The sequence below is a fragment of the Vespa mandarinia genome, chromosome 8 (genome assembly GCF_050613455.1).
Source record: "Vespa mandarinia isolate Hongniang chromosome 8, ASM5061345v1, whole genome shotgun sequence".
NCBI lineage: Eukaryota > Metazoa > Arthropoda > Insecta > Hymenoptera > Vespidae > Vespa > Vespa mandarinia.
In genome coordinates, this window is record NC_140817.1 from 6,873,639 (window position 1) to 6,891,097 (window position 17,459).

The 17,459-nt window shown below is 35.8% G+C and overlaps 1 protein-coding gene across 5 annotated transcripts in view; it reads right to left on the reverse strand.

Annotated features, from left to right (window-relative positions):
* Nucleotides 1-795: 795 nt before the first annotated feature.
* if (integrin subunit alpha inflated) overlaps nucleotides 796-17,459 on the reverse strand; it is a 51,434-nt gene continuing 34,770 nt past the window's right edge. The window contains exons 6-14 of one of the 5 annotated variants that reach the window (XM_085658923.1): nucleotides 16,415-16,476; nucleotides 8,090-8,138; nucleotides 7,534-7,611; nucleotides 6,303-6,478; nucleotides 5,648-5,886; nucleotides 4,793-5,408; nucleotides 3,814-4,713; nucleotides 1,665-3,716; nucleotides 796-1,571 (exon numbers count right to left, since the gene is read on the reverse strand). In XM_085658923.1, coding sequence (XP_085515049.1) covers nucleotides 1,476-1,571; nucleotides 1,665-3,716; nucleotides 3,814-4,713; nucleotides 4,793-5,408; nucleotides 5,648-5,886; nucleotides 6,303-6,478; nucleotides 7,534-7,611; nucleotides 8,090-8,138; nucleotides 16,415-16,476 — 4,268 coding nt within the window. In that variant the 3' untranslated portion in view covers nucleotides 796-1,475. The remainder of the gene's footprint in view (nucleotides 1,572-1,664; nucleotides 3,717-3,813; nucleotides 4,714-4,792; nucleotides 5,409-5,647; nucleotides 5,887-6,302; nucleotides 6,479-7,533; nucleotides 7,612-8,089; nucleotides 8,139-16,414; nucleotides 16,477-17,459) is intronic. The other 4 variants (XM_035879555.2, XM_035879586.2, XM_035879578.2 and 1 more) reach the window with 4 other exon arrangements.

Consider the following 17,459-nt stretch of genomic DNA (forward strand, 5'->3'; position numbering starts at 1 on the left):
TATTGTGTCCCGTTTTAACGTTAATGACATATTATAAACAAATAAATAAATAAATTTTATAACTTACATAAAATTAAATCATAATGTTTGATATGACATTGTTCTCAAGTCTTTTGTTTACAAATTAGGATAATTGAACAGAATAAATATTGACAAAATAAATGATCAAATCTAGATACTAGATCATTACAATGAAATCATTACAATGACCTAGTGTACTTCATTGCGTATACACATCTCAAATCTTTTAAATCATGTTTACATGTTCAAACTAATATTTTCTTTTAGCATAATATATTTAATTAGTCTATCTCTAATATATATATATATATTTTTTTTTTATATATTGTAGACTTTCTTTTATAAGGTAACACAAGACTTTTAATTAGATAATTAATTTGGTACAATCAGTGAATAAAGAAGAAAAGCATTTAAAATTAATATCATTATATATATATTTCTTTAACGTTACGTCTTAATTTTGTATGTACAAGTTAATTTCTGTATTTTATCGGTCGCTGATTATTTATCTCACGATCAGACACGCAGTCTGTTGCGGTAGATTATTCTGAGTACGTAAGTATAATAACATAATTAATAATTTACAAAATTATACACACATACATCTGGGACATGGCTGCAGTCCTTATATGTTCCGACGCTCTAGTATATGTTACGTGGTATACATACATACATACATACATACATACATATATATATATATGTTATATATATGTTCATATATATATATATATATATATATATATATATACATATATATATATATATATATATATATATATATATAAATTTAATAAATAATTAAAAATTTGCATACTGTCAAACCTACTTCCCAGATGTAACGAGGAACCCCCATAGGTGTCGATCACAGAAGCGAATAAGATCCGTCAGAAAGCAAATTCATCCTTTCATAAAACATTCAATGTTAATTCGACGATCGTCTAAAATACTTGATATTTATTTCTTTTTTTTTCCCTCGTTCTTTTTGTATTTTGATCATATTTGTATAATACTATTTTACAATAGAAATAAAAAAATAGAGTCAGTTGGAAATCGAACAATGAAAAAAAAAAGAAAAGTACTTTGTATTTCTTTCGCTTTTGATGACCCATGAGGTATGGCTTCAAAGTAAGTTACACGTAAAAAGAAAACATCTCCTGACTAGAAACTTGCGTGATCGAGCTGCTGCAGGAGCTGGAAGGAGTATTAAGTGGCAGTATTGCTGTATGAACAACAACGAATCTCGCATTATCATCGTTCGATGTATCAAACAGTGTATACATTTCTCGCGAGACAATCAAATCCACTAGATTCATTTTTTCCTCCTTTTAGCTGGACATCAAGACCGTTAAGGCACTTCTTCCGCCGTTTTCCAATACACGATCGAAACATGAATAGATTCGATCGGAGAGAGCAAAAAAAGTCTAATAACTCGGTACGAGTGGCAGTCCTTTTTATAAGTGTTCGTCACCTTGTTGGAAATGACCATTCCTGTTCAAGGGTTGTCTTTCCGGAGCATCGGAAGGTCTATTTCTCTTGAAGAATCCACACTGTTAACAGAGAAAATATATATTAAAGATCATAACTCATTTTATGATTATAAGGATTAACTTCTTAACCTTTTTGCCATTAGTTTGACTTACCTTATGAAGTAAATAAATGAGTAATAATAAGATTATCGCTCCGGCACAAGCCGACAAAACTACTATCCAAAGTGGAATGTCATCTGGAGAGGACGGAGCAACAGTCGGTTCGATATTCGTATAAATTTCATGGCTTTTCACTACTTGCTCAACCGGCGTACCGATGAAGGGTTGCTTGGTAACGCGTGCTATTAATTGACTTGAGACCTTAACTTTCTCCTTAAACGCAACTTTCTTCAAGGTCCTGATGTTAACGAGATATCTCGCAGCGATTGTTATCTCTTGGTCCTTCTTCAGAGGTCCAAGAACGCAACGCAATGTAACACATTTCGTGGTATTGCAAGGATTTTGACGATCAATAGTAGGATTATTTTCATCTAAAGGAAGAAAACTGCTGTCGATTTCTCGACGATGTCTATTGTGTTCTTCGAATTTTCGAAACTCTTTTACAGTCAATGCATCATTTTCTCGTCTAAATCTTGAATTTAAATGATTTGGATCTGTTTCACCAACTAAATCGAAATGATTTCTTCCATATACTTTGGTATCGACTTGTCTATCCTCCGTTCGTTTATGCTCGTCAACATGCGAACTGTATCTTGTCTCGTAATCTTTCTCCGAATTTGATCCTTCTTGTCGGGATCTGCTATAAGATTTTATACCTGGACCACCATTTAAAGTATAAGTACGTTCTTCTGTATAAGTGTAAGAACCTTGTAAAGGAAATCTGCGACCATCTTTCAACACTATATATCCTTTACCATCCTGCCCAATCAAAAGCTGACCTTCTATTCTCAAGAAACGACTATCTTGTGGCTCGGTAGATACGGAAACATAACTTTGTACTCCTCTATGATCCTGCAGCGGAAACATAGAACCATCCTGAAATTCTATATACTCCTTTCTGTCGGAGGATGTTCTAAATCGTCCCATAAATTGAACATATTGTTTTCCTTGTCTATTATATGACTGATAACCGGTCGCTTCTTTCGACAAGGATCCAAGGACTTTTTCTAATTCTTGATTAGAGCTAATATTTCGTAAACGGAATTCTATTTCGCTGCTACCAACAACATGCTCTCTATCGCCAGTTATAAATCCCGATTGTTTCTCTGTATCATGATTTTCCAAAGTATCGTCGTAAACTTTCTCGTCATCATAATCATAATCTTCTTCATTTTCTTTTTGTTGTTTCAATCGTGCTTCCTCCTCTCTACGTTCTTCCTCCTGTCGTCTTTGCGCAAGCAAACGTTCATACTCCTGTTGTTTTCTCTCACGTAACAAACGTTCTTCTTCCGCAACTCTTTCCAACGCTTCTAAACGTCTCTGTTCTTGTACCCTTCTCAAACGTGCCTCTTCTTCGATTCTTAAAGTTTCCAGTTCCTGTTGACGACGTTCTTGCTCTTGTTGTTTCAAACTTTCCTTATACTGCCTTACGTATTCGCTTTCGTCGACATGTACCACTGGAATACCCGTTGAAGAAAAGGAACCTTCTTGATTTCCATAGGCAATCCTACCAGATTCTCTCCAATGATTTTCAATATTTCTACTGTAATTTAAATTTCTATTACGTGATCCATCCAAGTTGGATAAATTCGAGTCGAAATTATTTCCTTGAACGGTCGTTTGTAATCCACTTCCTATATTCGTCGAACTACCGCTATAACCATCGGAGTCAGAGTGAAAAATAATTGCCCTGTTAACACCGGATATTCCGTCGGGTTTATTATTACTATTACTCGTCATACCGGAACTATTCTGTGTATACGTGGTGGTTAGTACACCTGGTTGTTCTCCGTTAGAAGTAAGTTGTATCCTTCTGGTTTCGCTACTAACAACATTTGTAGAAGACGATGAGGAGTGTCGTGATTTTTGAATGTCCGAACTATCGCCACTATTTACATCGCTCTCTTCCTTGTGATTCGATTTATTAATTTGTAATGTTTCAAAACCTCTTTGTACATTGATTGTTTTGCCTGAATGAGATTCGTCCAAGATTACGCCAGATGGATCTGGATAGCCTTGATGTAATGGTCTTCTTCGTTGATCAAGCTAACAAATATAAATTGAAACAAAATGAATATAATATTTGATTTAAATGAATATAATTTTAAATGATCAAACATAATTTATCAATGTTATCACCTACCTGGAGACTCAGATAATTAGCATTTGCCGTTTCACAAGCAATCGGTCCGGTCATTTCCGGTTGCTCAATCAAGTACAATAATTCTTCACCAGCAAGAGTTTGAGCAGGCCATATCAGAAGTGCTTCTGCTTCAAGTATATCCGATGGTCCTTGATTATATATAATATAATTGTGAATGACTGCTGGACCAAACTCTGATTCAGTCGTAACGTTCGTTCCAGTGTAATTGGAAGGATTGTAATAGATTTCTTTGGGTCGACTTTCACCTTCCACGAGTAATTCCGTTTCGATCCAAATCGGTAAGGACAAGTGCCAACTATTGTCATTGGTCGTTGTACCGTTTTCGGGATTGGTCGTGTTTACTTCCATATAGAATTCGTAAGACGGTGCCATACTATTAGATGTTACAGGTTGCAGGAGTACTTTGAAATTGACCAATTGTCTTTGAGGAAGAGGATTGCCGATATCGCAACGCAAAGTATTGTTGTTCGATTGTTTAGGCGCTGAACATTGTACAGGTACCTCGGTCTTGTCGATTCTCTCGATTTTGATGTAATCGATACCAGCTGGCAATTGGATATTGTAAGTCGCTTCGAACGCGTCTTCGCCATTGTTTATCACCAAAATCTCGAGTTCTAATTTCTTTCCGGATCCTAAAAGATATCGTTCGACGTTTGGTTTCACACTGAGCTGTAGATCCGGTATGCAAACGTTGTCAGGACCACAATTCTTTCTTATCGATAATGAATCCTTTTTGGACATGGTAGCACCGATAACAGGTCTTAGAGATATTCTAGGATCACGTGGACGATTATCGGGTAACTGATCGTCTTTCAAACTTATACGTAATTCTGCTTCCAACGATGTCAATTTGTCACGGATATTTGGTGTCACGTAAACCTAAACGATAATATTTTAAATAAAAATAGAACATATACGGATGATGATAAGAAAGTTAAATAGGATTAGACCAGTTTACCTGCACTGTACGACAAAGTTGTTGATTTTGTTCGAGTGTAATCGTCTTGTTTATCATGTTTTTATTCTCATGTTCAATGAAAAACAATCGTGGAGCCTTTGTTTTCTTAACGTCGACGACGTATTGAACATTGAACACGTATCTTGATGCGACACCATCGCCGTTGTATCTGAAGCATCCTCTTAATGGTAGAGAAGTAACTCTGGTACCATCCGAGAGAGTATAATTCTTATCATCTAAAGAGATCAATTTCGATTCGGTTTCAAAAGTCACGAAAGAATCCATTTTAATGACTGGACGCGCTCTGAAGAAGAATGCTGAGTTGGATTCGTAAGCACCAACGACCAAATCAGGATAATGATTCCCATCGAGATCTAAGCTACCAGCTACGGAAAATCCGAAGGTCTGAATTGGTACGTTCAATTCATCCGCATGAATAGCTTGGGAATATTTTTCTAAAACACCGTTTTTCGATCCGTGATAAATGTAAACGGCGCCGCGACCGTTTATTCCACCATAAGGAGCACCAACGACGAAATCACCATAACCATCATGATCGATATCCCCTAAAAAGGCCAGTGACAAACCGAAACGTCCGCGATTACTCTCTCCGTCTCTGAGAAAACAAGATAAAAACCTTATCGAGAAAGTTCAGCGGACACTAATTTGAAAATTTTTCGAAATTTCCGTTTTTCTTGTTGTTCTTTTGTTGTTCTTTTTTTCAAATAAAGAAATTAATCGTTTCTCCTTTAAAAATGATACTATATAATTTAATCTAATATTAGATTAATTAGATCATTAATTAGATCATATTTTCTTAAAATTCGAGACATTAGATATTATTTTATTATTTACCTGCTGTCAACCTTTCGGAACTTTTCGTGAGCTCCTCCTTGATATACAACATAGATCCTTCCGGTTTCGATATTCATTTCTGGATTGTCCGGAATAGTATACATCGGTGCACCGACTATAAGATCGTCTAAACTGTCACCATCAATGTCACCAGCTGCAACGGAATAGCCGAAGTAAGCACCCATTTGTTCACCTGTGACGTTTTGATGATTGGTCATGCTGGAGGTAAAGAGTACGACCTAGAACAACGAAGATAATAATATATATACCAGGTATTCTATTTAAAGTCAATTATCTAGATATTTCCGTCGGATTGAATGATATGAAAGTATGTTACATGACAAATAAAATACAATGATATGGACATTTCTTTTTCAAGATCATTCTTTTTAAGATAACATAGTCATCGGTACAATATAAGAAAGGTATGCTTATGTTACAACTATAATATGATAGCTCGTAAAAAAGAAAATTAACTGAAGGGGCTATCAGTTTCTTTTTATCTTGAACGAAAAAAAAGATCACGTTCGAATAGTTAAATTTCTTTTTTGTAAAGAAGAAATCGGTGAATAAGAAAAAGTTATAAAAAAGAAATTACGATTAGGCTAGGTAGCTATTTATCGTTGGTTAACAGTAAGGTCAGAGTATATCTTACCTTGCCACGAAGACCAGATCCCCTGGGTACACCAACAGCCGTGCCACTGTCTCCGTTTCCAACGAAGTCTCCCGCGGCGACAGAGTAGCCCATGTAACTGTCGTCTTCGTTCGCCGGAGCTTCCTTTGTAGACATCATTTTGGCGCGACTATTCAACGGCTGCGAAAATGCTTGCCCTGTAAAGCGAATTGTATGGTATCTTTAAGGACGAAAAATTTCAGACGATGATTAACGATCTCGTTCGAGTGGGTGGCATGTCCATGTACGTATTTCTTTCAAGATTGCATATTTAATCTAAATGACTATATTTCTCTTTCTTTAGTTAACGACAAAAGATTTTTTATTTATTTTGTAGAATATCATTGACGATTATGAAGAATCGCAATCGTGAAATATCACAAACAACGGACATGTTTGCGGGTTTACAAGCGATACACTATTATTCATATTAATATTTAGCTTTTAAGCGTAAATCGTCGGTATCGACATTATTTATAGTGTCATTATTTATACGCAGCGACATTCCAACTGTCTTGATATCTTTTAAAAGATACGACGATAGAGAAAAACTGGAGCGACGATTAGAACGATTACGAGTAGCAGGGTAGATGGATCCAATGTTACGTTGAACGGCTCTGCTTTGAGATGTGAAGCTGGAAAAAGCGGCCTGCACCTGTTAGACGTGTCCATCCTAAACTGACCTGGCAGTAATTAACGAATTAATGAGCGTTCACGAAGCTCATTTTATCGATTTTAGATTAATTATTCGTTAATGTTTTCGATTGTTGTTTGTTTTTTTTCTTTTTTTTTTTCTTATTTATTTTTCTTTTGTTATTGACAAAATAGGCACAAACAAGCGTCGTAATTAAAAAATTCAAACGAATCGTTATTATGATTAATAGATTTGAATTAGGATCCACTGCCAAGCGAGTATTAAAAGGGTAGAAGATTTTTCTTTTTCTTTTTCTTTCTTTTTTTTTGTTTTTTTTTTTTTTTGTGTATTACTCGACACATTCCTACGAAGATTTTCCTTAATGAATTTTCAGAAATAACAGCGTAGGAATCAAGCAACACGTGTTAATTTGGCATTTTTTAAAGTGGTTTGCAACAAATAGAGTCAAGAGAAAATGGGTAGCTGATTAAAAACCGATTATCACTTAGACATGTATATTGTTTTATTTATTAGAAAAAAGGGGGGAGAGAAATTTAGGCAGCTGCAAATACGCGGTACCTGCAACTTCTTCCTGAAGGAAGGACGTAGTTGCCACGAATTGGAATCTCATCGAGGTGCTGATAGAATATAGCTGACCTGAAACGTTTTATCCTTTCTAAATCACTTAAAGATATTAATTCAAATTAATAATAATCCGTCTCGTTTCTGCCGCTTCTGAATCGTCCTGTAGTAGCAGATAGCGTGAATAAATAAATTCAATCCATTTTTACATAAAACAATAATAAAAAAAAAAAAATCTATACCTACGTATTTCTAATAAAGACAACGATGAAGCACAAATTTCGTCATCCTCGTCATTGAGCAACTTAAATCGCTTAAATCTTCTTTATTTCTTTTCTTTTCTTTTTTTTTTCGTCAAAATTCAATATTTTAATTCGATAATTAATTAAAATGATAGAAAATAAATTATGCCAGATATTGTTGAAATTTTTCATATTCCTTTTAAAAATATCTTATTCGAGAAGAAAACGAAATGATGCTTCATCGATTCGTTGAACCTCAAAGATTTCTCGAATTATTTCAAAGATCGAAAAAAGAAAAAGCGAGCGTTTACCTTGCCAGTACCAACTTCCTGGTGCACCGATAAAGAGTCTTTCGCCATTCTGAAATCAATAAGAGAATTAAAATTTGTTGTTTCGATGTAATTGAAAAAGGAGAAGTGGAATTACAAAAATAAAAAAAAAAGACAAACAAGAAATAAAAAAAAATTAAAAAAAAAGAAAATAAATTAAAAAAAAAGAAAAGTGTAAGAAAAGCTCGATTCATTGACATTATGTATTGCTATTTGGTAAATACAATAGTATGTGAGACAAACAGGAAACCGAGTGCACCCACGAAACACGAATTTTTCTTTTCAATTAACAAGATAACTTCGAAGATAGTCACGTACATGTACATACTCATGTACTTACTCTGTATACGAGTCTCACAAATACGCGATAAATCGGTCGTTCACGGAACGTGTGTACGCTTTTATTCGAATGCAAGGGGGAAAAAGAGAGGAGACACGGTTATGCATGCACGCTCATATTAAATTTGTCGAGCGGAACGTACGCGAGAAATCGCAGATAAAAATGATCTTTTAACGATACTTCTTTTTATCATCAGCGTTAATTAATTTTAACCATTAATCCTTTTCATTAGCATATACGCGAAGATTAAAAAGAGAACTTTTTTAATTAAACATTGTTAAAATAAATTAAAACGTTGTTCTACATGTGTCGAATCGTAAAGTTCAATTAATTATCGACAGATAACTTTTTTTTGAAATTGAACATCAGTTACAAATTTTTTTTTCTTTTTTTTTTGGTAATAAGACGATTGGACGGAATTTTAATAAAGAAAATCGAAAAATAATTAAAACATTATCTAAAGTTTCTGATACCATGTGATTTATTAAAATGAAGATAAGGTACTTAAAAACTCACGATGGTAATGCCACTTAATCTCTCTCTCTCTCTCTCTTTCTCTCTCTCTCTCTCTCTCTCTCTCTCTCTCTCTCTCTCTCTCTCTCTCGAGTGCCACTCGAAATCGTCGACATACCTAAACCCCCGTTAATTCGTTCACGACTCGCATTTCCCATGGCGTTTAACGTACGACGACGACATACTATTTTCAAAACCGATTCTAAAAAAATAATCTATCTCGAGTTTTCGTAACTTGAACCGTTGTTAACTCGAAGTGATCCTTTAATGCTTATCACTATAATATTCAATTGATTTCGTTTGGAAATTCACATTTCTAATATATATATATATATATATATATATATATTACATTTACAATTTCATAGCGTTCAGTCGGAGTTCGTGTTCGTATGGAACCGGTTAAAGTGTATCTCTTTGTCCGTTAGCGAGATACGCGCGTTTATAGTAGCCTATAAATTATCTTACTAACACGCACGCTTCCGTGACGTTTGCGTTCACGTTGTGTAACGGTAAGAACCACGACGGAGACATCTAACGACTGTAATAAAGATTACGCATCGCATACATATTAATTAATAGCCTGCAGAGCATGAATGATCTCGTAAGAGACCAGAAACGCGTGGAAAATAGATGAGGCAGTTCCTTTTCATTCTTTTTCCCGCAAAATTACGCAATCGAAATAGTACGCATGTAGTAAGTATATAATGCAAATGCATGATCAGGCGCATGAAAACGTATGTATATGATAGAAATAGAGAAATAGAGAAGAGAATGAATAGTACGACGAATCAGTGGAGAATAATAATTATCATTTATCATTAGAGCAAATCGAAATTACGTAATGCAATTGTTTATAAATTTTTGCCTTCTTTTCTTTTCATTTGTTTTGTTTTCTTTTTCCTCGTTCAAGGATCAAAAGAGATTGTCAAAAGGGAATAAAATTCATTCGACGATCGATGAAAGATCCACTTCATCGTTATATCGAGAATAAAGATCCGGAGTCAAGGTCTTGTCTTAAATATCATTGGGATCAAAGTGTTAATCGCGGAACAATGCCGATGCACTTTCTCGGAGTGCACCTACGCTCGACACATGTAACCGGTCGCCTACTCACGAGGAGATGCGTACGAGTTTTGTAAGTTGAATGGGGGACCTATGATAGTCGTGGGTAATGGTGCCGGTAAAGATAGAAGAGAAGAAATCATTTGAAAAGGACAGTCAGAAGGATGAAAAGGAGGAATAAGTATAAACGCTTATGATCTTCTGAAAGATTATAAGTTCGATAGATAATTTAAAGAAAATGCAAAGTCACGTGCTTTGAGCATCGAATTAATTACACCTAAGTTTGATATATATAATTATTTCTTGATAGGTAATCATAGAGAATCCGTTAGAGATGAAGAATGTTAACAGAAAAGAAAAGAATATATTGTAATATATATATATATATTAGGTGGACGGGAAAGTAATGTCGCTTTCTTAAATTAAATTCAAACGAATAAATTTTTAACAATTTTTAACAATCAAATATTGATATGCGCAGAAACGACATTACTTTCCGGTCCACCTAATATAATTATAAAAATTTATATATATATATATAATTTATATAATATAATATTATATATATATATGATTATAAAAAGAGAAATTATAGAGAGGATAAACGTATCGATTTTTTTAAATAAACGCTTACAATACACAATTGCGTATTGTATAGAGAATAGAACGAATAGAAACGCGATTAACGATTGGAAAGCAATTCAAGGGAAGATAAAAGATAGGAGGACAAAAGAGGGCGCGATACTTTTAGTTTTTATTTTATTAGGAGAAAGGGTCGGGAGAGGTTGAAGAGACTCGCCTAATCCGGTCGCGGGAAATATCGTATCGGAGATAAAAGAAAAGCTTATAGGTAGACACACATACACACACACATATGTACCTATATGTAAGTAGGTATATAGTAGCGAGAAAGTGAGTGTGAGAGAGAGAGAAAGAGAGAGAGAAAGAAATAGGATAAGAAGTACCGCGTACCTGCAAGGAATCGCGAAAAGAAAACTAGCGTCTAACTTCGTTTTACTCTCCTTATCATGAGAAATGGCGGCCGTTTATAAAACAATGCAAGCAGGACCACCGGCGCGCGTAGGTGGCCTCCTTGCAAACAGTCGACGGTGAACACGGAACGCGGTGACAGAACGAAATGTCCAAGCCTTAAATGGCCACCTGAAACTCTTTTCCCTTTCCCCATCCCTTGCCCCGCCATCCTTTGCTTGCATATATCCTCTCCTTTTTCTCTACTCTATTTCTTTCTCTCTCTCTCTCTCTCTCTTTCTCTCTCCTTTCTCTTTTTGTCTCCTTTCTCTCTTTTCTCTCTTCTCTTATTCTTTCAACTTTTTTCCCTCATCCTTTTATATCCTGACTCTCAGAGCTCTCTTGGTAGGGATTTACGCGTAGACTCTAAAGGCGCACTTTAAACGTAAAGGAGACACGTTTGTCGACGCGACAAAGAGTCTTCTCTTTCAACTCGAACTCATTTTAATCGCCGTTTACCTTACGATTTAATGCTCAGATTCCCATTAATTTTCAACTTGGCTTTAACTCGATTTCGAACGAGTTGGAACGTTGTAAAAAAAAAAAAAAAAAAAAAAAAAAAAGAATAAATAAAAATAAAAAGAACTAAAACTGGAAGAGAATGAAGGAAGAAGAGGAAAAGTATCGGATACGATACGTCTCGGTGGTCGGTCAGTAAAAGACGGTCAAAGTACGAGTTAAAGTGGCGCCAGTTCGGTAGGCATTTCGGCTCCGGGACTTTATTTATCGTTCGTGTCCACAAATGTTATTATTTGTGAGACGGCGCACCGGCCGCAACGCCGGCGATTCGCACGCTCGCCAAACAATGGGAGCCTCCTCAAACTCCTCCTCGTAGAGAGGATACACAACGATGTCAAACGTGCGACCGAGTCACGTGAACGCCCAATGTCTCGATGGGCGAACACACTAAACACACATACACACACACATACATACATATATACACAATCTACACATAAACACAAATACACACCTACAATCACATAATCACACATACATATGCGTACTTACACCGATATACCTACCAACCGTGACTTCTGTACGTCTCTGCAATTTTTGTTTTGTTCCTTTGCAACAATGAAGAAAAATAAAAAAAAAAAAAGAAAAAAAAAATGAACGAAACGAAACAGTAGAAAGGTAGAAATTTCGAACAGAAAAAGGTAGAAGAATTTTCAGGGTAAACATATACATCTGTGTTGTATGAAAAATTCGAAAAATTATTCGTCATACTTCATTGAAAAAATGTTGCGAATTTTCTCTCTTTTCTTCTCCTTTTTTTATTTTATTTATTTATTTATTTATTTTTATTTATTTATTTATTTATTTATTTATTTTTTTTTTCTTCTTCTTCTTTTTTAATATAACGTATCGATATCGAGAGATTTAAATTTGGCGTTTCCTCAATCGTGGAAATAAATTAATTGTTTACATCAAATGAATTCTCTTAATGCTACGGTCGCATAAGAATTTCATTGTGGAGAAGCGCGTTCGAAGCATTAGTCGTGCAACGGTAAGCAAATACGTGCATTTGTCGCTCGGTCTCGTAAGGACACGAGAAGACACGAGAGGAAAAAGAGAATGGGAAATGAAAGAAAGAATGAGAGAAAAAGAAAGAGAGAGAGAAAGAGAGAGAGAGAGAGAGAGAGAGAGAGAGACGATGCATACGTGTACCCCCTATGGAGTAGCGTCGACTCGATGCTTATACACGGGAAAAATTTGCAACCGAGACAATGGCGGTCGGAGGCACCGGTCTGTCTACACGAAACACGACCGACACGAGTTGTATTCTGGCGCCGATCGGAAGAAGAAGGAAAGAGAGAGAAAGAGAAAGAGAGAGAAAGAGAGAGAGAGAGAGAGAGAAAGAGTGAGCATTCGAGATTGAAATATAACCGAGCGACCGAATGTGTACTCGGGAGTACTGAGTGAAATTTATGCCGACATCCCAGGCCTCGTGCTCTCTTTCTTTCTTTCTTTCTTTCTTCCTTTCTCTCTCTCTCTCTCTCTCTCTCTCTCTTTCTCTTTCTTTATTTCTTTCTTAGTAAAGCTCGAGATCACCCTCTTGGCATGCCAGTCGAGATTGAAAGTACTTAACCCTTTGCCTGAAGAATTTCTTACATTTCTTTCCCTCGGTCCTTACGCGTTTTACTATTGATACGTTTATCGTGTTAGAATCACAATGATTACCAATGCATATCGACGATCTTTTCTATATTACCAAGGTACTCTTGTAAAAACAAACAAATAAAAGGGAAAAGGAAAACAGAAGAAGAAGAAGAAGAAGAAGAAGAAGAAGAAGAGAAGGAGGAAGAAGAAATAAAAGAAGAAAAAAATAAAAAAATTAATGACATAATGAAACGATTAGGACGTAGACATAAACGTTTAACGTTTCGCAAAAGAGAAATTCCACGAGTGTTAAATCGTCGTGAGATTTACGAGCATATGCTTCTTCTTTTTCTTCCTTTTTATTTATTTATTTGTTTTCTATTTTTCCTTTTTCTTTTTTTTTTTTTAGCGGATATTTCGTGCACTTCAAACTATCGTTTGAGAAATTATCTTTCGCAGCATCTCCGCTAACAGAACACAGAAGAAAGAAAAAACGCAGACGCATGCACGCACTCACACAGGCATGCACGAAGCCTAGATATTACAAGCCTTAAACGTGCATCGCTTGAAATATACCATATCGAATGCAAGCAAAGAAAGAGAGAGAGAGAAAGAAAGAAAGAGAGATTGTACTCTCTCGAGGGCAAGAAACGTATGGCTGGACGACTTTGGCGAGCAAGAAACGATGTAAGAGTTACATCGAAGCGATCGATCGAAAAGATACACAGGCATCGATCGGTTTCTATGCATAAATGATCATTGAGATCTCGAATGATCGGATGGACGAGCGTGCAAACGACATTCGATGAATTGGTAGGACCGAGACAGAAATTCAATCGATCGAAACGTTTAACGTCGTATTAATTTTCATCGATTTTCTTTTTTAAACGAATAATTTGAGGACAGAGGAATCTGTTATACACAATTTTTCTTTTCTCTTTTCTTTTTTCTTTTTTCTTGTTTCTTTCTTCTTTTTTTGCCAAATCCAAATGATTCTGCATGGCATCGAACAGAACGATCGAACTCGAGAAAACGATCGAGATAAAGTGGACGGATCGTATCGAAGAATCGGCATCGATCGTTATCGAGCCGGTTATCGATCGATCGATCTCGAACAGATCCACTGCAAAGATAACGCGTGTAAGTTGCTTCGAGGAAAGGGGACGCGATTCCAGAAGCGAGCAGTTTAACGCGAAGATCGATGGTCGATCGTACGATCGTTGGCATCGAAAGGCCCTCTAAATCACCGCCAGTGAGATTTAGTAGTCGAGTGAGACTCGGCTCCGTCCTTTGAAACAATAGCAATTTTTCTTGCAATGTCCATTCTTCTCTTCTCTTTGCCATTTCGTCTTCGAAAGATGGAAATATATATATATATATATATATAGAGAGAGAGAGAGAGAGAGAAAGAGAGAGAGAGAGAGAGAGAGACAGAACTGTCAGAATTCCTATTCGTATTCATTTGGAACTGATCAATATATGTTCAAATATCCTAATATTTTCTTAAAAAAATTGACGTTTTATTCGTTCCTCTAAAAAAAAAAGAAAATAAATAAATAAAACAAAGAAAAAAAATAAAAAAAGAAAAAAAGGAATAACGTCACGTTTGATTGTTATTATTAATTTTTTTTTTTTTTTTCATAATAGAATCAATCTGCTTATATCATTTGTTCGTCACGCTTCTATTATTTGACTTAAATGAAATCGGCAATAAATGTCCGACCTGAAAGAAAAAAAAAGAAAACGAAAAAGGAAGATAAAAAACGAAAAAAGAAAATAAAAAATCCAAGAAGAAATAGATACTATTTCAAAAGATAGTATTTCGAAATTGAATTAGGCCTAAGATACTGGCTAAGGCACACTTGTTGCTTAAGGATGGGGATGAAGCGAGAGAGAACGTGGAATGAAGAGGGTCGATTTTCAAAGCGTGGGTAAAAGCACGGGGATTGAGCCGAAGCGAGGGCGGGGTATTAACATTGAATGCCGTTTCGCGAGAGGAGTAAAGTCGGCTACGATCTGCACGGGGGAACATGCATTAAACATCTGCCATATAGCCGGACAATTCTGAATTATACATCCGAGGAAGATAGCCGAGCAACTGAGTGCTCGCGGAATTGTCCCACTATTTCTTTGGCGGCAATCGAAGCTGTCCCGCTGCGCGAAAGCACTGTCTCTCTCTTTCTCTCTTTCTCTCATTCCCATATATATATATATATATCTTTTTCTCTTTTACTCTCTTTTCCGCGTCTCAGTTTATACGAAGCTCCGACGTCGTGTCGAGGAACTTCTTACGCGCAGAGAGATTAGATCGAAGTCGGTAGGTCACACGATCGAGAGAAAAAAAGAAAATAAACCAAATCAAAATAAAACAGAACAAAACAAAAAGAAAAAGGCAAAGAAAAGAGATAGAGATATAGATAGAGAGAAAGAAAGAGAGAGAGAGAGAGAGAGAGAGAGAGAAAGAGAAAAAGAAAGAAAGAAAGAAAAGAAGGAGAAGAATAAAGAGGAACGAAGACGAATAGTGAGGTATACAACGTAACATGGGTACAAGTGTCATGAGGATAAATCTCTCTCTCTCTCTTTTCCATAGTGTAAGTACATAGGTAACCCATTTTATTCCCGTAAAATTTAAGGAATGTATGGAATTAAAAGAAATCGAAGAAAAATTTCTTCGTAAATGTCTTTTCGATCCTGACCCGATTGGAGGGACCAAATCGAAAAGATGGGGGTTCCAGAAAAGCGAGCTTTCGACAAGACAATCGACCGTGTGTAAGAAAAAGAAAAAAAAAGAGAGAGAGAGAGAGAGCGAGAATCCTACCGATTGCTCTTTGGACCGTGGGTAAGCCACCGTACAAATAAGAATACGAATACATCGCGATGTTGCGTAGAGTAGGAATTCGCATTCCTCGCCATATTCGGTTCTAACCGACCCCCCTCGCGTCGTCCCTTAACTTTTTCCTGACGTGTTGCCCAGCATCGGGACACACCAGCATTATATTTATATACATACCCTCTTTCCAACCCTCTTTTGGGATTTATACCGTTAAAGGTTCTTTAGAGATCCGCCTCACCGATTCTCTTACCATTCTTTTCTTTTTCGTATGTTAAAAAAAAAGAAAAGAAAAGATGCGATAAAAAAAATGCAACTATTATATACCGCGTCATTGTCTTTTAATTTTCGCGGTTATACGAATATAAAATAATGAGAAGAATGAAAGAGTATTGTTCTAAAATTGTTACTTAAATTTCTTTCTTACCTTGGCCATTGCGGCACCCAAACCGGCCTGACATGAGCCTTGTCTGTGGTATCCCCAAAACCCTGAAACGGAAATGGACAATTATATAGTGAATGACCTTCTTTTTCTTCTTTCTTTTTTTGTTGTTCTTGAAACTCTTCATACTTCGTCAATTTCATAATATTCTTGGTATTTGTCATGATTCAATGGTTTCTTTTTTTTTTTTTTTTTTTTTTTTTAAAAAAAAAGATAAAAAAAGAACAGTAAATGTTTTTTTTTTTTTTTATAGACAAACAGGTTCGCTCGATCGTTATCTAGATGATCGATAAAATAATCGGGATTTCGATTGAAATACATTCAGGAAATTCTCGAAAGTTTTGAAATTCGTATTACTTATAACGGAAGTAGTACTCTGGCGCATTTCGACGGCATTTGAACACGCCGGAGGTCGAACCTCGAGTATTACGAGTTATTGACTAGGAAGTTGAACGGCATACGTTTCAAAGGCATCGTGTGCATACGCCTAAATGGGTAGGTGCACGCATCATTAACCTCGGATCGATCTTCGCTCGGCTAGTCTACGACTCATTTTCTCTATATCTTCTAGTTCGCCATGCCCACGAGAGAATTCCTTCTTCTTTGATTTAGTTCCATAGAAAAATTCCGGGCGCCAAGCAGGAAACTTCGATAACTTATCGATAGATAAGGATAAAAGATTTTAATTAATTAACCTTTTCGTTAACATTCGTTTTACGTTACATATTATTTCCGGTATACCGATATTGAAAATTTTTACATTGAAAAGAATGCGATTTCTTTGCCAATTTAATTATTGATTATTTACGAAGGTTAAAATATCTATATATATATATATATTTCCTTTACGTAACATGTTAATTATAATTCGAATGAACTATCTGGCTTTAAATTGAGAAAGAAAAAGAGAGAGAGGAAGAAAGAGAGGAAGAGAGAGAGAGAGAGAGAGAGAGAGAGAATGAAGCTTCCAGTTTCACGTGCTATCTGTCTTATCTCTCAGTCACCGACCGTACGGGAAAGCTTCCGAACT